The sequence below is a fragment of the Liolophura sinensis genome, chromosome 6, assembly GCF_032854445.1.
Source record: "Liolophura sinensis isolate JHLJ2023 chromosome 6, CUHK_Ljap_v2, whole genome shotgun sequence".
NCBI classification, from domain to species: Eukaryota; Metazoa; Mollusca; class Polyplacophora; order Chitonida; family Chitonidae; genus Liolophura; species Liolophura sinensis.
This window is the reverse complement of record NC_088300.1, coordinates 6,635,297-6,659,240: the sequence shown is the minus strand read 5'-3', so window position 1 is coordinate 6,659,240 and position 23,944 is coordinate 6,635,297. Positions and strand designations below refer to the sequence as shown.

Here is a 23,944-nt window from a genome sequence, read left to right as displayed (position 1 = left end):
ACATCTGGCAACCTCTCAGCACTAAACATCAGAGGCCACAGATATAACCCTTTTACCAGGCCATATACACACACATATATACTGTGTAGTATCATATCTGTACATTTATATGTTTCAGTGATATCTTGCATCACACACACACACACACACACACACACACACACACACACACACACACACACGCACACACACACACACACACACACACACACACACACACACACACACACACACACGCAAGAATAACCCAAGGTTTAATCCCCCTACCTTAAGAATAACCCAGGGTTTACTCCTCCTCCCATTAGAATAGCATAAGGGCGGCGAAAGTAACCTGGTCTACTACTTACAAATTCGAATGATATCTGACATCACATGTACACGTTCGGGTGATATCTGGCGTAACATATGTGCATATTCATATTAAGGTGATATCTGACATAACATATGTGCATATTCATATTAAGGTGATATCTGACATAACATATGTGCATATTCATATTACGATGATATCTGACATAACATATGCGCATGTTCATATTAAGGTAATATGTGACAACACATATGTGCATATACATATTGGGTGATATCATCATCTGAGTATATATTCTATCGGTGTCTCATCTGTGTACATGTTCTGGCTGTTTCTCATCTGTGTACATGTTCTGGCTGTTTCTCATCTGTGTACATGTTCTGGCTGTTTCTCTGTGTACATGTTTTGGTCACGTCTCATCTGTGTACATGTTCTGGCTCTTTCTCATCTGCGTACATGTTTTGGCCCCGGCCGTCTCATCTGTGCACATATTCTGGCTGTTTCTCATCTGTGTACATGTTCTGGCCACGTCTCATCTGTGTACATGTTCTGGCTGTTTCTCATCTGTGTACATGTCCTGGCTGTTTCTCATTTGTGTACTTGTTCTGGCTGTTTCTCATCTGTGTACATCTTCTGGCTCTTTCCCATCTGTGTACATGTTTTCTGACGGCGGGAGGTACCTGATATCTGTAAAGGGATAGTGGAAATGTTATATTTCGGGCAGAGTCTTCTGGCGAAACAAATAGAATTAATCAACTCTCGAACTAAAGCGACATGCATCAAATCTAATTGTTTCTATTTTTAGGAGCTTCCTAGTATAACAGAAAATTATGGCCACCTGAAAACTAATATTGGCACGAGTGTGAGTAGGATACCTTAACTTCCTCACAGATACATGTCAGCCAGATATATATCCCGATCAAGCCTGGGACGATGTACGATGCGAACATTGTGATACATGTGATATTGGCAGACCCTACAGAACAAGTGCTTTTTCCAGTACATTTGATCTCTTTATCCAGCCTGCATGTCGCATATAAATCAATCGTGAACAGGTAATTGCACAAGCTCTGCCATACAGTCTACTGTCAGTCAGGCGAATGAAAAATGATCATGATTTTCCAGTGTGATCAACAGAAATATCCTAGCCATACCAGAGAGAATTATTTTCAAAGCTTTTATCAGGGGAAAACCTTCCAACTCTGATTTCCTCCCATTAACGCCCATGTCAACTTACCCTGCTTTACTCCCCGCCGTTTGTACGGAATGCATAAAACAGCTTGCTAGCCTTTAGCCCTACGCCTTTGACCTCTAGGTCTACGCGAGTGGAGGCCCTAAGACTGAAAAGGCTGACATTTCGGACCTGAGCGAAAACAGGGCTAAAATAGTTGTCATGCATATAGAATCAGCTATGAGGCGATATGACTTATAAATTGACTGATAAATTCATTTGCCCATCGCTTTCTTGATTTATCTTTTTGCTGACTAATCGATCTATCTGATGACAGCTAAAAATAATGACATTTGTGTGAAGCCCATAGATAGCTTGTATACCTGTACCCAGTACAGATGCTTTTATTACATAGGTTTCGAATTTGTTGTGTAGAAACACGTGTGTCATTTTCGATAATAAGAATATTTCTGTGGAAATATTACGTGTCAAATGTTACAGGACTGTCGTTTTAAGTTTTATGCCTATTTCTTCACCTTTGCACCATACTGACATGGGCTATAGGCATATATGTATAAAGTCGATGACATGGGCGTGCCGTGAATGCCTTGTGGTGTCCAAGCGCTAAGCTCGACACACAGGAAGAGATGTAAAAGGGAAGTACTAAAAGCCTTCTCGTGGTTTAGACAGAGGGGTTGACGCCAATGTTCACGTCGGCATCGGGGCTCAGTGGACAACGGATAGTGGTAGATAGTCGAGGTGGGTGAATCAATCGTCGCTGTGAGGGCAGTGACTGTTATTCCTCACTGACCTTAGGCCGGTTCTCTGGGGAAGGCCAACGGCGCGACCCTCGCACAAATCTCCGTAGTAGAATAATTGGTAGGTGTTTATGAGCACGCACATGCCCGTGGGACGCCGGCTGTGCCGTACCGTCGGGAGGTCTACCCAAGCCACTGTGCCCGCTGGCAGACTGTGATGTTGCGATTACAGCTGGATGCAGGCTTCTGGCGCGCAGTGATAACCTTTTTGTCATGATATCTACAGAAATATATTTAGGTATACAGTGACGCAACCTGCTCTTCCTGGTGAATCGGCGCAGTGATAAGGCAGGGGTGTGGGCTCGTCTCGTCTATAACTTACCGTCATCTGGATAAACATAACGTGATGTGAACCAGGAATTCACTGTAGTTACTCACCCACCCGTGGAAATGACTGAGATCTAATATTCTTCTTACAACGCTATATACTGAGTTTTAATTTTATCAAAACACCATCAGATTAGATTAATCATCCGTTTGCTATAAGTATATATGTGACACAACGCTCTCTGAAATGGGTTGTGCTAACTCAAGTGAAAAATCGTCCCGACACAGCGGCAGACTGAGCCGAAAAGTGAAATCAGACGTGGTTCTTCCAGAGAAAGTTTCTGATCAAAAAGACTTCGAGATAAACGAAAATACCATACAACCGGAACTTACAGAAGAGGAGACTTTACTCGTGAAAGAATCCTGGGACAAACTTCACTCCGATATTGTCCGTGTTGGAGTTGTCATGTTTACAAGGTAAGAGCCGTTAGATCAGCCTCCCAGCTGGCAGCTGGACACCTGCCAACTGTTCTTTAGCTGGGAGTAGACACCATGATATGCACCTTCGCCTAAAATGGACACCTTTATGTACACTATAGCCTGGTATGGAAACCCTCACGCACATTATAGCCTAAAATGAACACCCTCATGTACACTATAACGTGAAATAGTGGCTTTCATTCCCCATAGCAGCAGATAGACACTCTCATATACACTATGGCGTCAAACAGTCGCTTTCATTCCCCATAGCAGCAGATAGACACCCTCATGTACACTATGGCGTCAAACAGTCGCTTTCATTCCCCATAGTGGCAGGTAGTCACCTTCATGTACTCTGTCACCTTAAATCGACACTTTGATGCTTATAGCAAGCGGTAGAAACCCTCATAAAAGGAGGTGGACCTTTCCATACATCACTTTGCTGGATATGGAAGCCGATAGAGGACTTCTGCCTTGTCTCGCAACCTCGCTACCTCGCTGCCTCGTTATCTAGCTACCTCGCTACCTTGCCCTTTGTAAAGATCGAAGCAGCGAGGTAGCGAGGTAGTGAGATTATATTAATCTCGCTACTTCGCTATCTCGCATCCCTAGCTCGTTCCCTCGCTGCCTCGCCCTGTATTAGAAAGGTGTAGGTAGCGAGATGTCCTCTGTTGGCTTTTATAGCTGAAGGATGAACAAGAACACCCTCATACCCTCAAATTCACAATGAAAGTAGATGCACGTGCTCCTCTACACTGTAGCTAGATATGGGCATCTTCTTTCACACATCGGATAAATGTGCAGGCCATACAGTGTGGTCTTTTGCCAACTATTACGCTGTTTTCGCTGCTCTGGTTTTACTCTTTATGCTGTCTCCTGGACCTTTCCATAAAATGTCTGCAAAAACCAGGATTCCCTTTGCAGTGTTTTCATGTAATTGTTTATTAAATGTGCTGGTCACTATATTTTTTTTTAACTTAATTGTACTTAACCGTGGTGCTAGGGGGCGTGTAATGTGCTACATTTTATGTATTTATGTGAGCAGTTAGAAAAAAATCCTAACTGAGATGAACTGACAAGAGGCCAGGTTTCATTGGTTACGTGTGACCATTTGTTAACAATCACAATGTCGTGGTTGCTCTTTCACATAGTAGCTGAACTTGGCAATCCTCCTCCACACCTGAATTTGAATATCCACACAGTTGCTGTATGTGGGCATCTTGTTTCACACACTAGCTGGATGTGGACACACTCTTGCAGGCAGTAACCGAATGTGTGCATCCTCTTTCACACACTAGTTGTATGTCGATATCCTTTTTCACACACAAGGTACATCTTGACATCCTCTTTCACACACTACCTATATATTGACGTCCTGTTTCACACACTTTCTGTATGTGGACATTCTTTTTTAGACACTAGATGTATGTGGACATTCTTTTTCAGACACTAGCTGTATGTGGACATTCTTTTTCACACACCAGCTGTATATGGACATTCTTTTTTACACACCAGCTGTATATGGACATTCTTTTTCACACAGTAGCTGTATATGGACATTCTTTTTCAGACACTGGCTGTATGTGGACATTCTTTTTCACACACTTTCTGTATGTGGACATTCTTTTTCATACACTAGCTGTATGTGGACATTCTTTTTCACACACTAGCTGTATGTGGACATTCTTTTTCACACACTAGCTGTATGTGGACATTCTCATGCAAACAGTAACTGTATGTGGGCATCCTCTTTCACATACTGGCTATATACGGACAAACTGTTTCACACGCCAGTTGTACTTTATCTAGCTGGGTATTATCTAGCTGGTAGTGTGAATCCTGCTTCGCACGGTAACAGAAATAGAGCTTCCTCTTTCACACACTAGTTGTATGTGGGCGTTCTCTTTCATCCGCAGTATCTTGAGAAGCCAAATGTGGACAGACTGAAGCATAAGGAGAACGTAATAATCTTGAGTACGGCGTAGAACACCAATCAAATAAATAAATCAAAACATAATGTTATCATTTTGAAGAGGTAACCTGTTGAATTTATACGTTGAGCACCTAAATCTCCAATGAGAAAAATGAATGATTCAAAGCCTAAGTAATAAATATTCGGGAACGCTTGTTATCAAATCGGGAAGGTATCTCAACGCGGACGTACAAATTGATAACGATGTGGCAACAGTTATTTCCCGGTTTGAAACTATCCCATAAGGGGAACAAACATAAATAAAGAAGCAGCTCACAAATAACATGGTTCATACAGTAATTAGCAAGTCCCCATAGCTGGAGCTCGGTAGACACCCTCGTGTACACGATAGCCTGAACTGGACACTTTCATCCACATAGCAGAAGGCAGACACCCTTATGTAGTACGCGGCTGTAATATTAAATAAACTCTCTCGTGTGTATTGTAGCCTGAAGTTGACACTTTCATGCACAATATAGCCTGAAACTGATACCCTCATTTGCGCTATAGAATCAAATGGACACCATCATGAACAGTATACCCTGAAATGGACACCTTCATCCACATTCCAGAAAGTAGACACCGTCATGTGCACATGCAAGCATATTGTAGTAACGTGATAAAGCACAAACGGGTCCATGAAGGGATTACAAATTCTTGCCTGAAATTAGTAAAGAAAGTCTGGTTTTCAAAAATATCCGTAATATAGACAAACATGTATTATCTATAAACACTTTTTAATATAAAATAGAGGGTGAAAAAACCTATGCGCCAGACGCCAAACCCCGCTACGCGTTTAGTGTAAGCAGCCGTTATTATAGGTAGCCCTACATAATTTTACACTTACACTAATCTGCGTATTACACGGTTTAACTGCGGTAGCATTTATGTGCCTTATCACGCTCATGGGTATGTTTTCTAAACTGGCCACAATCATAAACTTAGTCCACATACAATATGTTGAGCTACATGGGATTGATCCATTATTGAGGTATAATTAGTGGACGGCTCTGTTTATCTAGTGGTGTGCTTACAGCATGACCATGTGTCCTAGCTCGGTGAAGTTCTAATGCGACGTTCTCTAAACTGACTATTGATGACAAATAAGAGATCCTCTACCTGATGGGGATGGTTTATAAGCGGTAATCAATAATCACTGGATGTGAAGTGTATCTCATTGTAATGACTCCTGCCAGCTACTCTCAACCAGATGATCTTTACGCTGTAATAGTCCTTTAATGGCCAGTCTGAAATAGGGATTCCTTATTATAAGAGTACCGGTTGACTTATTCAATCAATGAACGTTTTTACCTCTTTGCTGTTATTATGAAATTTTTTTGTTGGATCTTAATTTCACCTTTATTTCCCATTAAAGGGCCTACAATTGTGTGTTTTTCCCATACGACAAATGACACAAAATGCAGTCACTCGTAGAATGTAAACCGAAAACCCGGCAGCCATGTAGCGTATTTACACTAATCAGGTTACAAGGAGCATGCGTGATCTGAACTATATTCTGTAGGTGGGACATGGTCTTCGTCCAGCAACATTTCCTTATACCTACATGTATCCTTGACCCTGACTGGTGCGATTAGTAAAATCGTCACTGTAACGTCATCGAACCGACTGGTACTCAGATGTAACGGCTGAAGGATTTGCTCTATGGGTCACACCGAGATTTGAACTCGGATATCCTGAGATATCTAAATGGCAAATTTAGGCTATAGCTTCTGCTAGCATACGCATTGAAAACCGCTACACGTGGTCACGTGGATCAGGTCTTATATGGGAATGGTGCTTGTGATCATCGTTACATGCAGTATTTTATTAGAAATTAGAATATATATATATATATATATATATATATATATATATATATATATATATATATATATATATATATATATATATATATATATATGCAGAGATTAACGTTGTGTTTGCAGGCTATATTTAGCATATAGAGCAATCATTAGTGAATCAGAAACGAATAGTATCTAACAGGATGTGACGACAAGGGCGGAAAGATCAACAAACAAACAACATGTAAACATCAAGAAATAGTGTGTGTTAGCCGCATATATGGATGAAAGGTGTAGAATTTCCAAGCCGGGCGAATCTTGCGGCAAGGATATCGGATAACTCCGCCCTTGTGCAAAGGATACATATAACATCCATGATGCAAGAGTGTAACAGCACACATACCGTCTGGTGAACGGTTCTTGTGCTACCAATGAATATTTTAAAACCTTTCTTATTAGACCGCTTTGAGTCATGAAACCGGTAAATCCCAGATGCGGCTCTCCAGTCGTTAAAGGATACATGAAAAGGAAATATAAAACAAAGATTATATTTCTATGCAAAATAAAGAAAATTATGCCCCGGAATTTTTGTTTAAAACATTTCATTTTGGAGATGTTTTTATATTTGTTAATTACGTCTCTATATTATGCATATTTTCCGTCAAGGGTCGGATTTTTTCAGAAATTACGTCATCTGTGATCTCGCTCGGAACTCGGTGGACACCCTCGAAGTGCCCCCAAGCCCGGTGAACCATGTCGTTACAGTGTGGGCAAGGTGACGTACTCAGATACTGCATGGCTTCTTTGAGCCAGCGTAGCGCCCCCTCTGTGCCGCCACACCCGTCCCTATTTGGTCTGTTCCCAGCACACCCGCCCGCATTCGGCCAGATTCGTTCGTTCTGTCCCCAGAGTTCTTTTTAAACAGGGATCATAGTTGGCGTCACTGCTGCAAGCTACTTAATTTCCGGACTCACCGCTGGGACCTTGAGAAGACTGTACTTTGAAGGCATTTTTACCTCCCTAACCGAAAGCTGAAAAATTTATTTGTATTATTAAATGTTATTACATGATAATTTGCACATTAAGAAATAAAACCAAAGCGTTTCATGCATCCTGCAAAGGGCTGTAATATTAAGTAACATCTGTCCCTTTGAGGTCATGAGCCAGACGCTATGTGTTCGCTACGGCTATTATGTAGTAAGCATGGAAAAAAACCCATGTGGATTGTACTCACAGACGTCCCCATAAGAATTAATGGAGAAACAGGATGAAACAAGCACGCAATAGAGAGGCAGTTAGCAGTGTAGAATGATGTGGGGGACACACGATAGAAAAGCTAGGTCTAAATACACATGTTGTAGGCCTATATGTTTAACTAAAAATGTTAATGTCCTGGTCTTATTCAGCCAGAACAACATGGCCTTAAAGGTGGTTAAAATGGTATAGCAACTCACCTGTACATATACTTACATATGACGTAGACATTCACGAATACGCATGCGCTTGGCCGTTCAGATTTGTAACAAGGCATGTTATTTATAGTTTTTGCAACTTTAGAACGTTTGATGCGATGTCCATTGCATTCAGGTGAATATCATTTTGGACTGTTCCACTTTTTGTCTAGGAAAGAAAATAATAACCGACAGAGCAATCAGAACATGAACGTCATTCAAACTTACAAATAGCCTAACATCTTGGAATAACTGTCGTAGAGATGCCCGAGTTACAATATACAGCCTACTATAGCGTTATGTAGTAACTGTCGTAGAGATTGCCCGAGTTACTTTATAAAGCCTACTATAGCGTTTTTGAATAACTGTCGTAGAGATGCCCGAGTTACTTTATAAAACCTACTATAGCGTCTGGGAATAACTGTCGTAGAAGTGCCCAAGTTACTTTATAAAGCCTACTTTAGCGTTTTTTTTTTTTTTTTTTTTTTTTTTTGATTGGTGTTTTACGCCGTACTCAAGAATATTTCACTTATACGACGGCGGCCAGCATTATGGTGGGTGGAAACCGGGCAGAGCCCGGCGGAAACCCACGACCATCCGCAGGTTGCTGACAGACCTTCCCACGTACGGCCGGAGAGGAAGCCAGCATGAGCTGGTCTTGAACTCACAGCGACCGCATTGGTGAGAGGCTTCTGGGTCACTACGCTGCGCTAGCGCGCTAACCGACTGAGCCACGGAGGCCCCTAGCGTTTTGGAATAACTGTCGTAGAGATGCCCAAGTTTCAATATAAAGCCTACTATAGCGTCTGGGAATAACTGTCGTAGAGGTGCCCGAGTTACAATATAAAACCTACCATAAGGCCTGGGAATAACTGTCGTAGAGATGCCCGAGTTACTTTATAAAACCTACTATAGCGTCTGGGAATAACTGTCGCAGAAGTACCCAAGTTACTTTATAAAGCCTACTATAGCGTTTTGGAATATAAGCGTCAAGTCCGACATTCCTATACCATTCGTAGTCCGTAAAGGGCGTTCCAAGTCGATAATCGCAAGATCCATTTCCACAACAACGTTTAACACTAACTCTCGAAGACAAAGGTATGTAAGAAATTATACAAACAAGAAATAAAGCCGGTAACACACAAGAGAGAAGCGGTCATCAGTTTTCAATGATGCCGGGCAGACAATGAATATTCCAGGCATGAATTCCATATCAAAGTTCAAGTTCGTAGTCCGTGAATGAGTTCCATTTCAAATAACAGTTAAACATGAATAACTGTCGTAAAGGTGCCTGAGTTAAAATATAAAGCCAGGTATAGCGTCTTGGAATAACTGTCGTAGACATGCCCAAGTTACAATATAAAGCCAGGTATAGCGTCTTGGAATAACTGTCGTAGAGATGCCCAAGTTACAAAATAAAGCCTACTATAGCGTCTGGGGATAACTGTGGTAGAGATGCTCGAGTTACAATATAAGGCCAAGTATAGCGTCTGGGGATAGCTGTCGTACAGGTGCCCAGGTTACAATATAAAGTCAGTTGTAGCGTCTGGGAATAACTGCCGTAGAGGTGTCCGAGTTACAAGATAAAGTCTATACTATAGTCTCTTGGAATAATTGCCGTAGAGGTGCCCCAGTTATAAAATAAAGCCTATACTATAGTCTCTTGGAATAACTGCCGTAGAGGTGCCCGAGTTACAATATAAAGCGTACTATACCGTCTGGGAATAACCGTCGTAGAGATGCCCGAGTTACAAGATAAAGCCTACTATAGCGTCTGGGGATAACTGTGGTAGAGATGCCCAAGTTACAATATAAGGCCCGGTATAGCGTCTGGGAATAACTGCCGTAGAGGTGGCTGAGTTATAATATACCATATACGTGACCTATACTATAGTCTCGATATATAGGTTACGATATAAAGCCTATAACACAGCGTCTGAGGACAGCTGTCGTAGAGATGCCCAGGTTACTGTATAAAGCCTATAACTCAGCGTCTGAGGACAGAGATGCCCAGGTTACGACATAAAGCCTATAACACAGCGTCTGGGGATAGCTGTCGTAGAGATGCCCAGGTTACTGTATAAAGCCTATAACACAGCGTCTGGAGATAGCTGTCGCAGAGATGCCCAGGTTACGATATAATGCGTATTACACAGCGTCTGGGGGTAGCTGTCGTAGAGATGCCCAGATTACGATATAAAGCCTATAACACAGCGTCTGAGGACAGCTGTCGTAGAGATGCCCAGGTTACGATATAATGCGTATAACACAGCGTCTGGGCATAGCTGTCGTAGAGATGCCCAGGTTACGACATAAAGCCTATAACACAGTGTCTGGAGACAGTTATCGTAGAGATGCCCAGGTTACTGTATAAAGCCTATAACACAGCGTCTAGAGATAGTTGTCGCAGAGATGCCCAAGTTACGATATAATGCCTATAACACAGCGTCTGGGGGTAGCTGCCGTAGAGATGCCCAGGTTACGATATAATGCGTATAACACAGCGTCTGGGGATAGCTGTCGTAGAGATGCCCAGGTTACGATATAAAGCGTATAACACAGCGTCTGGGGATAGCTGCCGTAGAGATGCCCAGGTTGCGATATAAAGCGTATAACACAGCGTCTGGGGATAGCTGTCGTAGAGATGCCCAGATTACGATATAAAGCCTATAACACAGCGTCTGTGGACAGCTGTCGTAGAGATGCCCAGATTACGATAAAAATCCTGTAACACAGCGTCTGGGAATGGCTGCCGTAGAGATGCCCAGGTTACGATATAAAGCCTATAACACAGCGTCTTGGGATGGCTTTGAAAGACACCGAGTTTATTTATATGAAGTCTACTGTGAGCCGATCAACGCAGCAATGAACAAGTAACCGTTAATTTTAAATCTAATTGTTAAAATGAAATCTGTTTATGTAGTCATCACAGCCCAGAAGACCTCATCATAGTGTTTCTGTGGATAGCACGAGGACAAATCTAATTGTTAAAATGAAATCTGTTTATGTAGTCATCACAGCCCAGAAGGTCTCATCACAGTTTTTCTGTGGATAGCACGCGGACAAATCTAATTGTTAAAATGAAATCTGTTTATGTAGTCATCACAGCCCAGAAGACCTCCTCATAACATCACTGAGTATGGCACATCGACGCAATATAGAACATGTGACTCTACGTATCTGTTACACAATGGACATAGTGTGGAACAGTTAATCTGTACGTCTACCTCTGTGTACAGCCAGTCAACGTGGGGATGACCAGATAATAAACGTGCAAACCTGTCGATAATCGTGAGAAAAGAATGTTCTTCGTTCGGACAAAACAAGAAGGGATTCGATATCTGAAGTGCAGTGAATTCACAAGATGAAAAATCAATATGATCAAAACAATAAAGTCTAATATCTTTAAAAGCTCCATGGAACATCTTTAACAGACCCCAGGTCTAGGTGAAAACCGTTCGCTTGTATAAGTACAGAGGATGTAGAGGCTATCGCTTGACATTGGGGCGCGTGAAAGATAATACCCACCCCTGGGACTACCTTGGGAGGAGATAATGCAGACAGTAACCATTCACGCTAGCAGTTCTTGATATGAAGACAAATGACCTCTAGAAGTGTGTTGTTGTACAAACCACGTACTATCGTACTGTTCGTTCTTTAGACTCGCACTGAGATGTGGTCATACGTATTGATTTAGATACTTATTTATTTCATTTGTGTGTTACGGACCGTACTCGAGAATTTTTCTCTGATATGACAGCGCTCAATTTTGTGTGTGGTGTAAGTTAGAGGGCTTGGAGTAAACCGCCGCTCTTTGGCAATTAACTGACGAACTTTCCTAGGTGTCACAAACATTTTCACCCGAAGGGCAAGTTCAGTGTATTGAATTTATACGTTGCATACCAATCGTCAACCAAGATGGCCGCTCCAAGTCAATAATTGCAAGGCAAATTCGCAAAACGAGGTTTGACACAAACTATCAAAGAACTAAGAAAATATATGAAGTACGAAAATGGGACGGAATCATGCAAAGAGAAGCAGTAAACAATTTTCAATGATGTTGGAAAGACACACGGTCTCATTCTAGGCGAATGAATGAAATCAGTATTCAAACCGTGTACCATTCTGATCGCCAAGGATTCTGGGCTCTATGTCCATATTTACTGACAAGAGAATGATACTTATTTTAATTCAGAAGAAACTTAGAGCGAAGGCGTTTGAAGGAATAACCTTGGTGCACAAGTTTTTACGGTTGTGACTATAACAATTTCACATAAATTTTATTAATGAGAAATCCAAGCACATCAATGAACATCCTTGTATGTAGTGGAACTGAAGAATGCTTTGTTGCCTTTGAAGTTTATGTAGCGGTAACCAGTTTTATTGAACACCAATATAGTTAGTGATGAAAGTTTATTAATTAAATCTGTGTAAGGAATGGTAGTACGGAGAATGGAGAATACCCAAGTAGAGATATCCTTGCACGGTATGTGTATTTGAGCGTCTGATTCTCCAATGAGGAAGACCTTTAATATCCAACGAGTGTATGACCACGTAAATCTCTTTGCGTGCGATGGAAACGATGGTATTATCTGAAACAGTCGAGGCGCGTACATAATCTCGGCAATCCATTGTCCCGAAACAGAATTATGGCTCCATGTGTCGTAGCGATTGATCCAGAAGCATATTTGATAACCATTTAATCACGAGGACCGCCTCTAACATGTATTGAAGATAAGGTTTCAGAACGACGCGATTTCATATCCCTATCCTACCAGACATACGTGTACCATCCATCAACGATTAAATGAACATTCCGGGCCAGACAGAGCTCCCAACCAAACTAAATCTTGAGAAAAGCGAGTTGGAGAATAAAATATATGATGCATGTAAATAAGTTGCGGCTCACCAGGGGTACGTGCCTATTTCTCACCTATATTACCTATGCCTATAAACCACACTCATACAGCTTCTATGTTATATAGACCATATATTGCTGAACCGGTCAGCTCATATGAAAACAGCGTATGACTCTATGTAAACAGTCAAACGGTGTGAACATTTGCTTGTTATAAACACAACTTATTGTTTCTTAAATTATCTCGTCCCCGTTGATGAAAAATTGTCAAAGTACAGGCTTGTCTTTCTTACGTTTCAACTTCCAAGGTATTTCAGAAGCTTTCAAGAATTACGAAACTTACAACTTGCCTTCTGACAGAGAACTTACGTAAAAAGGGTTTCTGTCATTCCAACCATCAACGTTTCATGAAACCACTGTCCTTGAAAGTATGTAACAGCTTGTCTTTATCCGTTCCAATGTAAAGTTGTTCACGCTTTTTTGCCTGTTCCGCATATGTATGTATGTATGTATGTATGTATGTATGTATGTATGTATGTATGTATGTATGTATGTATGTATGTATGTATGTATGTATGTATGTATGTATGTATGTATGTATGTATGTATGCATGTCTGTTTGGGGTTTTTTCTGTCATACGACGGTGGGGAGTTATTGGGTGTGTGTATACACACTGTGTCTTCTTGTGACAAGGCGAGTTCATGCCACCAAAGTGCTGCCGCCTCTGAAGTATCATGCCGAAGACACCAAACATGACACACTATGCAACCAGTTACATTATACTGACACCAGGTCACCCAGTTCTTTTTCTAACCTCTCAGTGCTGAGCGCCAAGCGAGGCAGCAACAAGTACCATTTTTAAAGTCTTTGGTATCACTTGACCCAAGTTTGATCCCAGGTGCCCCGACTTTTGTTCCGTATATGAATAAGAGCTGTTATTTAGTGCTTCGTGATTTATCAACTGTCCCTGGAGATTTCACAGTGTTCCAGGTATTACTAACTCTTACCTAAGGCTTTTCCGTGTATGACTTTTTACGTGCATCCTGGAGACGTACGGTACTGTCCAGATGTTTCAGGTGCACATGTATTACTAGCTGTTCTCGATGTGAACGTAATGCTGTTCCATGTACTCCACTATTCTCTGTGGATGTGACAGTGTTCCATGCATTACTGAACACTTCCCTTACAGTGCTGTTTAGGTGTATTACGTATGCTGTTCTGTGTATGTACTACTGTTTCCAAAATACAGGCGTTACACGTGTAGATGTGCATATACATGTATTGTTAACTGTACCCCCGTGAAGGTATAATACTGTTCTCTATATTACTATACTTGTTTTATACATACGTCATGGCACTGTTCACGTGTAAGATGGTCATGTATTACAGGAGCCTGCGAATGGTCGTGGGTTTCCCTCGGATTCTGCCTGGTTTCCTCCAACCATAATGCTGGCCGCCATCTTATAAGTGAAATATTCTTGAGTACGGCGTAAAACACCAATCAAATGAATAAATAAATATTGTACACATGTAGGTATACATGTTTTTACAGACTGGCGTATTACGATGTTCCATACATAACTGTTTCTTCGAGAGGTTACGGTACTGTACACATGTAAATAAACATGTGTTATTGGCTGTTCCATAATGATGCAACAATGTTCTGAGCATAACTGTGTTCTACAGACGTCACGTTTCTGTACACGTGTGGATATACATGTTTGACCATAAGGATGCAACAGTGGCTTTCTCTCAGGCCGTACGTGGGAAGGTGTGCCAGCAACCTGTGGACGGTCATGGGTTTCCCACGGGCTCTACCCGATTTCTCCTACCATAACGGTGGCCGCCGTCGTATAAGTGAAATATTTTTGAGTACGGCGTAAAACACAAATCAAATCAAATCAAAGTAAGGATGCAAGAATGTTTCATGTATTACTAAGTACTTCCTTAAACATCACCATATAGATGTATTTGCAGTTGTTCCCCATAGACGTAGCAATGCGCTGTGTATTACATTGTACTAACAGTTCGGAGCCTGCAGGGCCTACTCTGCATTAGAGAAAACTATCATGTCTCTTTCGTCATCCATTCATTGACGTCTCAGTGTTGGATATACCAACGACCCTCTGTAGAAACCCCTGAGACTTAACACACGGCAGTAAAATGATACAAGCATCTGATTTCTCTCTATATTTATATAAGACAGCTGTGGGCTTTCTGATGTCTCGTTCTATATCACAGGAGATAAACACTCTCCTGTTACTCCACCAAACCATGTTTGTTTTTATCGTATGTACATCTTATCTGCCTCTACAGAGATAGGGATATGTATTGTGTGGTAGGGCTGCGCTTACACACGTACAACAGACTCCAGCATTTATTGGCTTTTTGCTTGGAAACACACCAAGGGCACCTTTAGTTTGTTAGGGATATATTTTACCATTTAACCTGGTACAGTTTGCGTTGTTTGAATCTATTTGGTCATACAGAACTATTTCTATGTATTTGACATCCAAAGTCTATTTATATTTGTGTATGCATGTACATGTAAATGACGAATGAACGCATAAAAGAAATTCTGTCCACATAACAAGCTGGAAAATGTGTTACCCCAAAAAATACACTTCTTCTCTTCTCTCAAATTGTATTCAGTTATTTAATGGGGTGTGTTGAAAGTCATGATTCCCGGGACATTTTGTACACTTAATAAAGCTTCGTCTACACGAAACCACCCCTGGAACAGGCACTAAGGACGAAATATGATGTCCTGTCGCCTGGGTAATGACAATACGTGTTTTGGGTGACGAGAAACAGGTGGCCAAAAGGTCCAAATGGAACTTTCCGCTGCTTCACACGTATGCGAGTTTGAAATACCGTTTGAAAACACTAGAGTCTCATTTACACAGTTATCTTCAACACACAGTGACAGCAGCCACCGTATTGGTGTCCAAAACAGTCACATCATGAACGTTAAATGTTGCTTTAGCTATAGCTACAGTACTGTCTACTGCTTCTTAGCGCTCGGTTCTAATCAGAGCACTGATAAATGGGCGTTGTTTTATGACCACCGCGAACTGACAGCACGCGAGTAAATCTACGAACCTGTAGAAAATGAGAGGACAGGAAGTGTCAAGGGTCCACTAAACAAGAACAAGGAATATTAATAATGGTAGGCCAGTGTCTCTTCGTCACCCGGCGAGTAATTAGTGTTTTTCGCCTGTTTAACGAGTTGCCAGAAGAAAAGCTCGATATGTACTCCTTCCAATAATGATTGTCACTCAGAGGAAATGTCGAAGTCTTACTCAATGCACCCGCCTGCGTGACAAAACTTCTGGTAAGATATGAGCTAATACTTGCTCTGTGTACATATCTGTGCTTGTACTAAGAACAAGGCTGGAATGTCTGCTTTTCAGCATCTGTTTCCTATTTCCACATTTTTATATTAGTCCACATTACTAAGTTTTCCGATGGCTGCGAGAGTGTCTTTTTGTACTCTGTTATAACTGAACATGTAAGATTAATGAACGCTCAGGCGCTGTCCTTGAACAGCACTTAAATGAAGCATGCAATCTAATCTGCTATGCGGAGCAGCGACCGGAAACGGACACAAAAACATCAGAACTGTTTTCGGTTGGCTGCAATCAACTACCAGGAGCACTGCAGAAAGATTGTGTGTGCGTGTGTGTGTGTGTGCGTGTGTGTGTGTGTGGTAAACTTATTACTGAGGAGGAGAAATACATTAAAGCATCCTGATAAAAATAGCGCACATGTTTTTCAGTCGCTTTGTTTAATGGACAGTGGAGCGTTGTATCAGATACATTCGGTTCGTTTATCCTTGTGTACTAGGATCGATTTGTCCACAGTATGGATGGCAGCTATCTTCTTTCTCTTCACTGATGCAAATCTTAAGTATACAAAACCCTCACATGTCTGTGTTGAAGATGAAACAGAATGATAAATAGAACTGAAACAATACCAGTCATTCGTGTTTGTGGAAAAAGTTTGAAGGAACATGACACCTGGAATACCATAGTTAGTTATACCTGCTTCCCTAGAAACTGTGGTTAATGCCACTTCCTTTCTATGCCTCCAATGAGATTCTTTTTTATTTATGTCACCCCAACTTTGCTATTGTGCATATGTGAGATGTATCAATTCTCACATATTACACAAAGTCTAATGCTGAATGTCTTTGACAAAAGCATATTTACAACACACTGACGTTTGTGTTTGGAGGGTTTCTTCCTGCAGTGGATTTACAATGACTGCTTGCTCACCCTCGATGCTCGAATGTGAAGCGTTTGTTTACGACCCAGGACAATTGATTTTACGATACACATCTCTTTGGGTTATTACAGTGACCATGCAATTAACACTAAACAGTCTGTCAGCAGTAAACATCTAATTAGGCCCTGATTAACTGAAGAGATTAATTATAGCTTTGTTGGTGGAATTTGCTCATTATAGAAACCTCGAGAAGCTTAATTAACGGATACGTGATTACCCATCCTCGCAACGGAGGCTGGCATGGCGCAGGCCTTCGAGATGTACTTCTACCCATGCAGTTTATTTAATACGATGTGTAAGAGAAGAGGCATCGATACTACCTTCCTAATATTATTGGGCATTAATACTGTCCTTGTTGTAGATGGAGTAGAGTGTGTGGTAGGAATTTATATTAAAACATGTCTATGTCCAGTAACCATTCTTACACTAAATGTTAAACTATATATATGCTCAATAGATAATTGTAGGCCATACCCGCAACGCGTACCATTCCTTTTAGCTGAGCAGTGTTTATTACATATACATGGGGTATAAAATGAGAACTGATACAGAATCAATATCGCATTGTATGCCCATATAAATACATGTGATATCATAATATCGGCTTTCTCTTAAAAACGTATTTAAAATATATATATTGGGGACTTCATGGGAACGATACAGACTTGAAAGAGAGACTTTCTTCAGAAAAGGACAAATATTTGCGGTATGAGTGAATGAATGCGTGGGGTTTAATGTCGTACATTTTTTCAGTCATCTGACAACGAGGAGTCATTGGGTTTGTGTACATTTACTGTTTCTTCTTGTGGCAGGGCGAGTTCATGGCGCTAAGTGCTGCCGCCACTGAAGTATCATGCCGATGACACCAGATATGATACCCAACCCACTCACATTATACTGACTCCGGGCCAACCATTCCTGTTTCCTCGCTCTGATCTCTCAGTGCTGAGCTCCAATTAAGCGAGGCAACAAGTACCATTTTTAGTCTTTGGTGTGACCCGACTTCGAGGCGGACACTTGAGGCCACCGGAACGGTCTGCGCTATGATTTCCGCTTAAATGTCATGCCAGAAAATCAAGCTGTATCAGTGTGGTGGCCTGTGCAGTGTTCTCTACAACCCATTTCCTCAAGTAGGTAATCAATCATCTACAGTTTTGAATGATAAACACAAATTTTATGCACAGCGTTAAGGCTATGCTAATAGCTCATCGCCTCAATAAAACATTAATTCTTGAGTACGGCGTGAAAAGCCAAAGAAATGGATAAATCCAAAAAATAATAAAGCACTATTCAAGCGGCTTATACATATCGTCCCAATGAACAGTTATTCAAGAAGGTTCTACCATGTCAGTATTCCGAATAAACCATTATTCATGCAGGTTATACCATGTCAGTATTCCCAATAAATCATTATTCATGCAGGTTATGCCATATCAGCATCCCCAGTGAACCATTATCCAAGCAGGATATGACATGTCAGTATTTCCAATAAACCATTATTCATGCAGGTTATGCCATATCAGCATCCCCAGTGAACCATTATCCAAGCAGGATATGACATGTCAGTATTTCCAATAAACCATTATTCATGCAGGTTATGCCATATCAGCATCCCCAGTGAACCATTATCCAAGCAGGATATGACATGTCAGTATTCCCAATAAACCATTATTCATGCAGGTTATGCCATATCAGCATCCCCAGTGAACCATTATCCAAGCAGGATATGACATGTCAGTATTTCCAATAAACCATTATTTAAGCAGCCTATGTTATGTTACCATTCCATGCCAATTCCACCATTATCACGTCACTGTACAACGTTGTGAATATTTCTGAATGGGCTCATAGGTGAAAATGTCACTTCTTCCTAGTAACTTCACGACAAACAATAACGTTGTAAAGAAACTATTGCAAACCTGGGAGTTACACACTGGTGAAATTCTGCAAATGACGACGTGGGCATTTAGCTGGAAAGTAGAATTGGTATAGTCGGCCACAGCTTTCTTCAAACCCACAATGTTTTGCATGGGGCGAAGTACGTGTCGTGATGTGATACACATGTATTTCACATACGTAAAACGCATGTTCATTGTAGTGTACGTGATACATGTGTAATTCAGACACGTAACACATGTAGAGAGATTTCATTACGAGTAACACATCTGTAATTCACGTATACCAAAGCATGCATATAAATGTCGGCCTATATTTGGGATGAATTTATTATGCATATATTATGATCAAGCCTGTGACCATTCAGTGTTGGATGAGGGCATGAAAATAGAAATAAAACTTATTTTTGGCTTATTAGTGAACTATCTCAGCAATTTCCTCTCCTGAAGACCTATTTAGCCCACATGATAGGAAAGTCTTGAAAAACAGGAAACCCATAAAATTGTGGATTTACAGTTTTATTTTTATTCCATTTTTGGAGCGAAGCTCAAACACCCCCCACCCCCACCTCCACCCCACCCCTAGACCAACGCCCAAGCAACGCCCAATGTCTCGTTTCCGAACCGATCCCCTTACTTCCGGTACGCCAAGAGGTAAACAAGGAACGCAGACTTCGGCGAGCTGGTGAAATGTCGAGTTATTTACTTGGGGTAAGAAAACTGTTCTTTAATCGTATAAAACTAAAGTTTATCAGTGTTTCTAGACCTGGTTAATGATGTTTCCAAGCTTTAGCCCTATATGTTTTCACAGGTTCCCCGATGACTGCCCACGGCTGAAGTGCCGATGTGGCTCCATGGCCATTTACACTCTAATCTAGATGCCATGGAAACATAACTCATCTGATCACCCATAATCTACAAAATATGAAGTTTTGAAAAGGTAAAAAAAAATCAATCGTATATATATATGTCTTTGGGGCTTTCCAGGATTACCTCCAATTAAGGTCATTCCACTAAATTATTTTTAAAACATATCTTTGATTTTCAAACATAAAGAGCACTGCTCTTCCCAGAAGAAATATATAAGCTTTGGGATTAATGCAATTCCAAATAAGTTATATTCTCCATGTGCAACCTTTCATCGTACAGGAAAACTAAAAAATATTGTGACTAGAATCTTTTTTTAACTTTTCAGAGAGCCCCAAACGACAGGTTACTCTATGGACAAGAAGCCGTCCATATCTCACAAGATTTTAGAAGATTTGTGGAGTTTGGACTGATTTCACCCCTGAGAAATGGAAGCTGTCCAGACCACGTGCTAGAGAGGACAAACAAACGATGCATTTACATTTCATTTTCCGTTCTAAAATTTCATATATTGTACAGAATTGTCTCGATGTCTTTATTTTATTGCATATACCTTTTTACTGTTAATGATTAACTTCTTTAATGAGTTCTCTTGTCTCACGTTCTTTCACATAAGGCATCTGTACAGTTTAAATTAATGAAAAACATTTTCTGTATCACTTTACATGCTTCAGGGTAATAAATTGTTGTTTTAGCACTCCATAGACCTTGTTTTGCTGTCTATATCATCTGATGACTCAAAATATCTAGCATGCAAGGACTTTGCCATCTTACATACATTACTCAGTTGTACTCAGGTTGATGATATAAAACTACATTGCTTGAATAATTTCGAATGACTCACTGCCTAGCTTTTGCAAGAAAATATTTATTTGTGAATGATGATCATGAAGACATACATGTATAGTCCAAATAATTGTATGCATAAACAACGGAGTACAATCAAAAGCATGAACGAGTGAATATAAATATATGGGTGGTGAATGTAAAATGTGCGAAATTCACATACAATTCACATACATTAAACATACATACATTGCACGTATGTATGTTACATGCGATTCCCATGAAACAAGTCCATGTATGTGGCACATACGTGACACATATATAACGTCACATATGTATTGGCACATATGACTCACATGCTTGCAGTTTTTGCCTGTGTATGCACATGTCCAAAATAATGCACCACACGACTGTTATTACAATGTAGATGACATCCTATCTGGTAATCTTTGTGTTGATTGCCCATACTGGTGTGACACAGAAGCTATGGCAGCAATCGTTGACCTCATGGTAGTTCAGGTGGCCATGTTCTTGCAACAAGTGTCGAAATCTAACTTTTGTGTTCATACTGACAATACCAATCTTTAACCGCAATAGCACCATCAATGAGTGTATTCTATGTATAGACACACGTGAAGAGAATTAATCATCTGTACACATTGTAACGGGTCATTATAAATCACTGATATATTTCAAAAATGTGTAGACGTAGTTTTTGGACAGCCAAAATTACAAATTTTGAGAGTATTCAATGAATTTATTCTACTTCTATAACCAACAATCCCTACCCAGGTGTCGTCGCTTCTATTATATATGTCTTTCATTATATTAAGTTCTCCAATTTTCTCTCCTCCACAGACTGTTCGAGACCCACCCTGATGTTCAGGACGCCTTCATGGACTTCCGTCACATGAGCCTAGAGGACATGCGCCATAGTAAGACGCTCAGGGAGCATGGCCTTAGGGTTATGACCACCGTGGAGAAGGTCTTAGCGAGGGTAGATGACCCCGCCAAACTAGACGCTTTCCTACACCATCTAGGCACCAAACATGTCAACTACAACGCCAATAAAAACTATATACAGGTACGCGAAAACGGCTTATAGTAGATTAGCTTATGAATAATTACCATCAGATGTTCACGTTACACAGACATTATTTGAATGAACATCGAGAGAAATAAATATAATCAATCATGTAAGATATTAATTCAAGTGGATAGCTGCCTTTAAATATATATGTGTCGATTGATTTTATCGTAAAGAGGGCATGGTACTAAAAGGATGCTTAAACTGGCAAGGCATTGAAATTGGGCCAAGGTAAGAGCACAGTGGTAAAGAATATAGTTCATCATCAGAGGAAGCCATTTACTAACTTCTCCGAACTTCAAATGTAAGGAAATTTTGAGCTGAATTATTAGCACTTTTCTGGGACATTTCACTATTACAAGAAACATCAGTGTTATAATTCCCCACATACGAGAGTAGGTTATGTTGGAGAAATGCTCTGTAGTAAATAACTAAGGATGCTATACATGGACGCTGCTCCAGAAATCGACATGTGACACGTTTACCTCCTCTCCACAAAGCTACTCTGTACTTTTTATTGCTAGTGGACTTTTTGTATTAATAATTAACCATGTTATAATGGGATTTTATAAAAGGGCGTGTTCAAAAGATTCAAGAGACTACACATAAAAGTTTTTGAGGAGGAAGGTGAGAATCACTACCATAATTGTCAAAGATTCAATCATTATCTTAATCTGTATAACCTCATCAGTGGCAACCTGTCTCCGAGTTCCGTATGCCAGTAATTTTTCCTTACAGTCAGGGCTTGGTCAGGACAAGTTTGTCTTGTTTGAGCCTCCTTCAGACAATCAGGGCTTAGTGTTTGTCTTGTGTAAAATGAGTCTTGTTTAGAGAATCAGGGCTTAGTGAGGGCATTTTTGTCTTGTGTAACACTGAACCCTTGTTCAGACAGCCAGAGCTTAGTGAGGCTTGCTTTGTTTGTCTTGTGTGACATGACCCTTGTTCAGACAGCCAGAGCTTAGTGAGGGCGTATTTGTCTTGTGTAATATGGCCCTTTTTGAGACAGTCAGAGCTTAGTGAGGGCGTATTTGTCATGTGTAGCATGAACCCTTGTTCAGACAGCCAGAGCTTAGTGAGGGCGTGTTTGTCTTGTGTAATATGGCCCTTTTTGAGACAGTCAGAGCTTAGTGAGGACGCGTTTGTCTTGTGTAACATGAACTTTGTTCAGACAGCCAGAGCTCAGTGAGGGCGTGTTTGTCTTGTGTAACATGAACTTTGTTCAGACAGCCAGGGTTTAGTAAGTCATGAGATGCGGAACTTATTGTCAGACATAATCAATTTAACCTACCCGCAAAGTGAAGTAAGAATATCCAACCTATGTAGTATATAGATACGCCTACAAACATCGAGAGAGCTAGTGGGTCTTGAGGTGATAGCAGTAAACATGTATCGTATAAACAGTTCTCTATCAAGCTTGGGACCGAGTATGTTTAGTCAATGTTGCATTACTTTGGTAATGGTTATATACCACGTGGCTGTCTGCAGGTCTGTCGGTCATTTGTCTGGTAGGTTTATCCGATATACATAAATTGTTGTCCCCTTTGCTGATCCATAAAGAACCATGAATCCAGGCTATTAGACATTGAACTGACATTGACATTGAACTGTCCCATGGACTGGTGACTCTAGCTACCCAAGCCATGATGGTGGCTTACCGTCCGGACAGGTTAGCCTGTGATCGTCATAGCACTTGGTCAAGTGAGGTTGTATAACATTGGTGATTGTCACGATGCTTGTTCAGTTTAGGCTGGGTGACACTGGCGATCCTCATGGCTCTTGGTCAAGTTAGGCTGGGTGACATTGGAGATTGTCATGGCACTTGATCAGGTTAAGCTGGGTGAGATTGGTGATCGTCATGGCGCTTGGTCAAGTTAATCTGGGTGACATCGGTG

The 23,944-nt window shown here is 40.9% G+C and overlaps 1 protein-coding gene across 2 annotated transcripts in view; it reads left to right on the top strand.

Moving 5' to 3' along the window:
• The window catches only part of LOC135468532 (neuroglobin-like), a 46,612-nt gene that overhangs the window by 14,287 nt on the left and 8,381 nt on the right, over nt 1–23,944 (top strand). The window contains exons 1-2 of one of the 2 annotated variants that reach the window (XM_064746833.1): nt 2,506–3,043; nt 21,824–22,049. In XM_064746833.1, the coding sequence (XP_064602903.1) occupies nt 2,814–3,043; nt 21,824–22,049 (456 nt within the window). In that variant the 5' untranslated portion in view covers nt 2,506–2,813. Of the gene's footprint in view, nt 1–2,505; nt 3,044–21,823; nt 22,050–23,944 lie in introns of those variants that run through there. The other variant, XM_064746832.1, reaches the window with a different exon arrangement.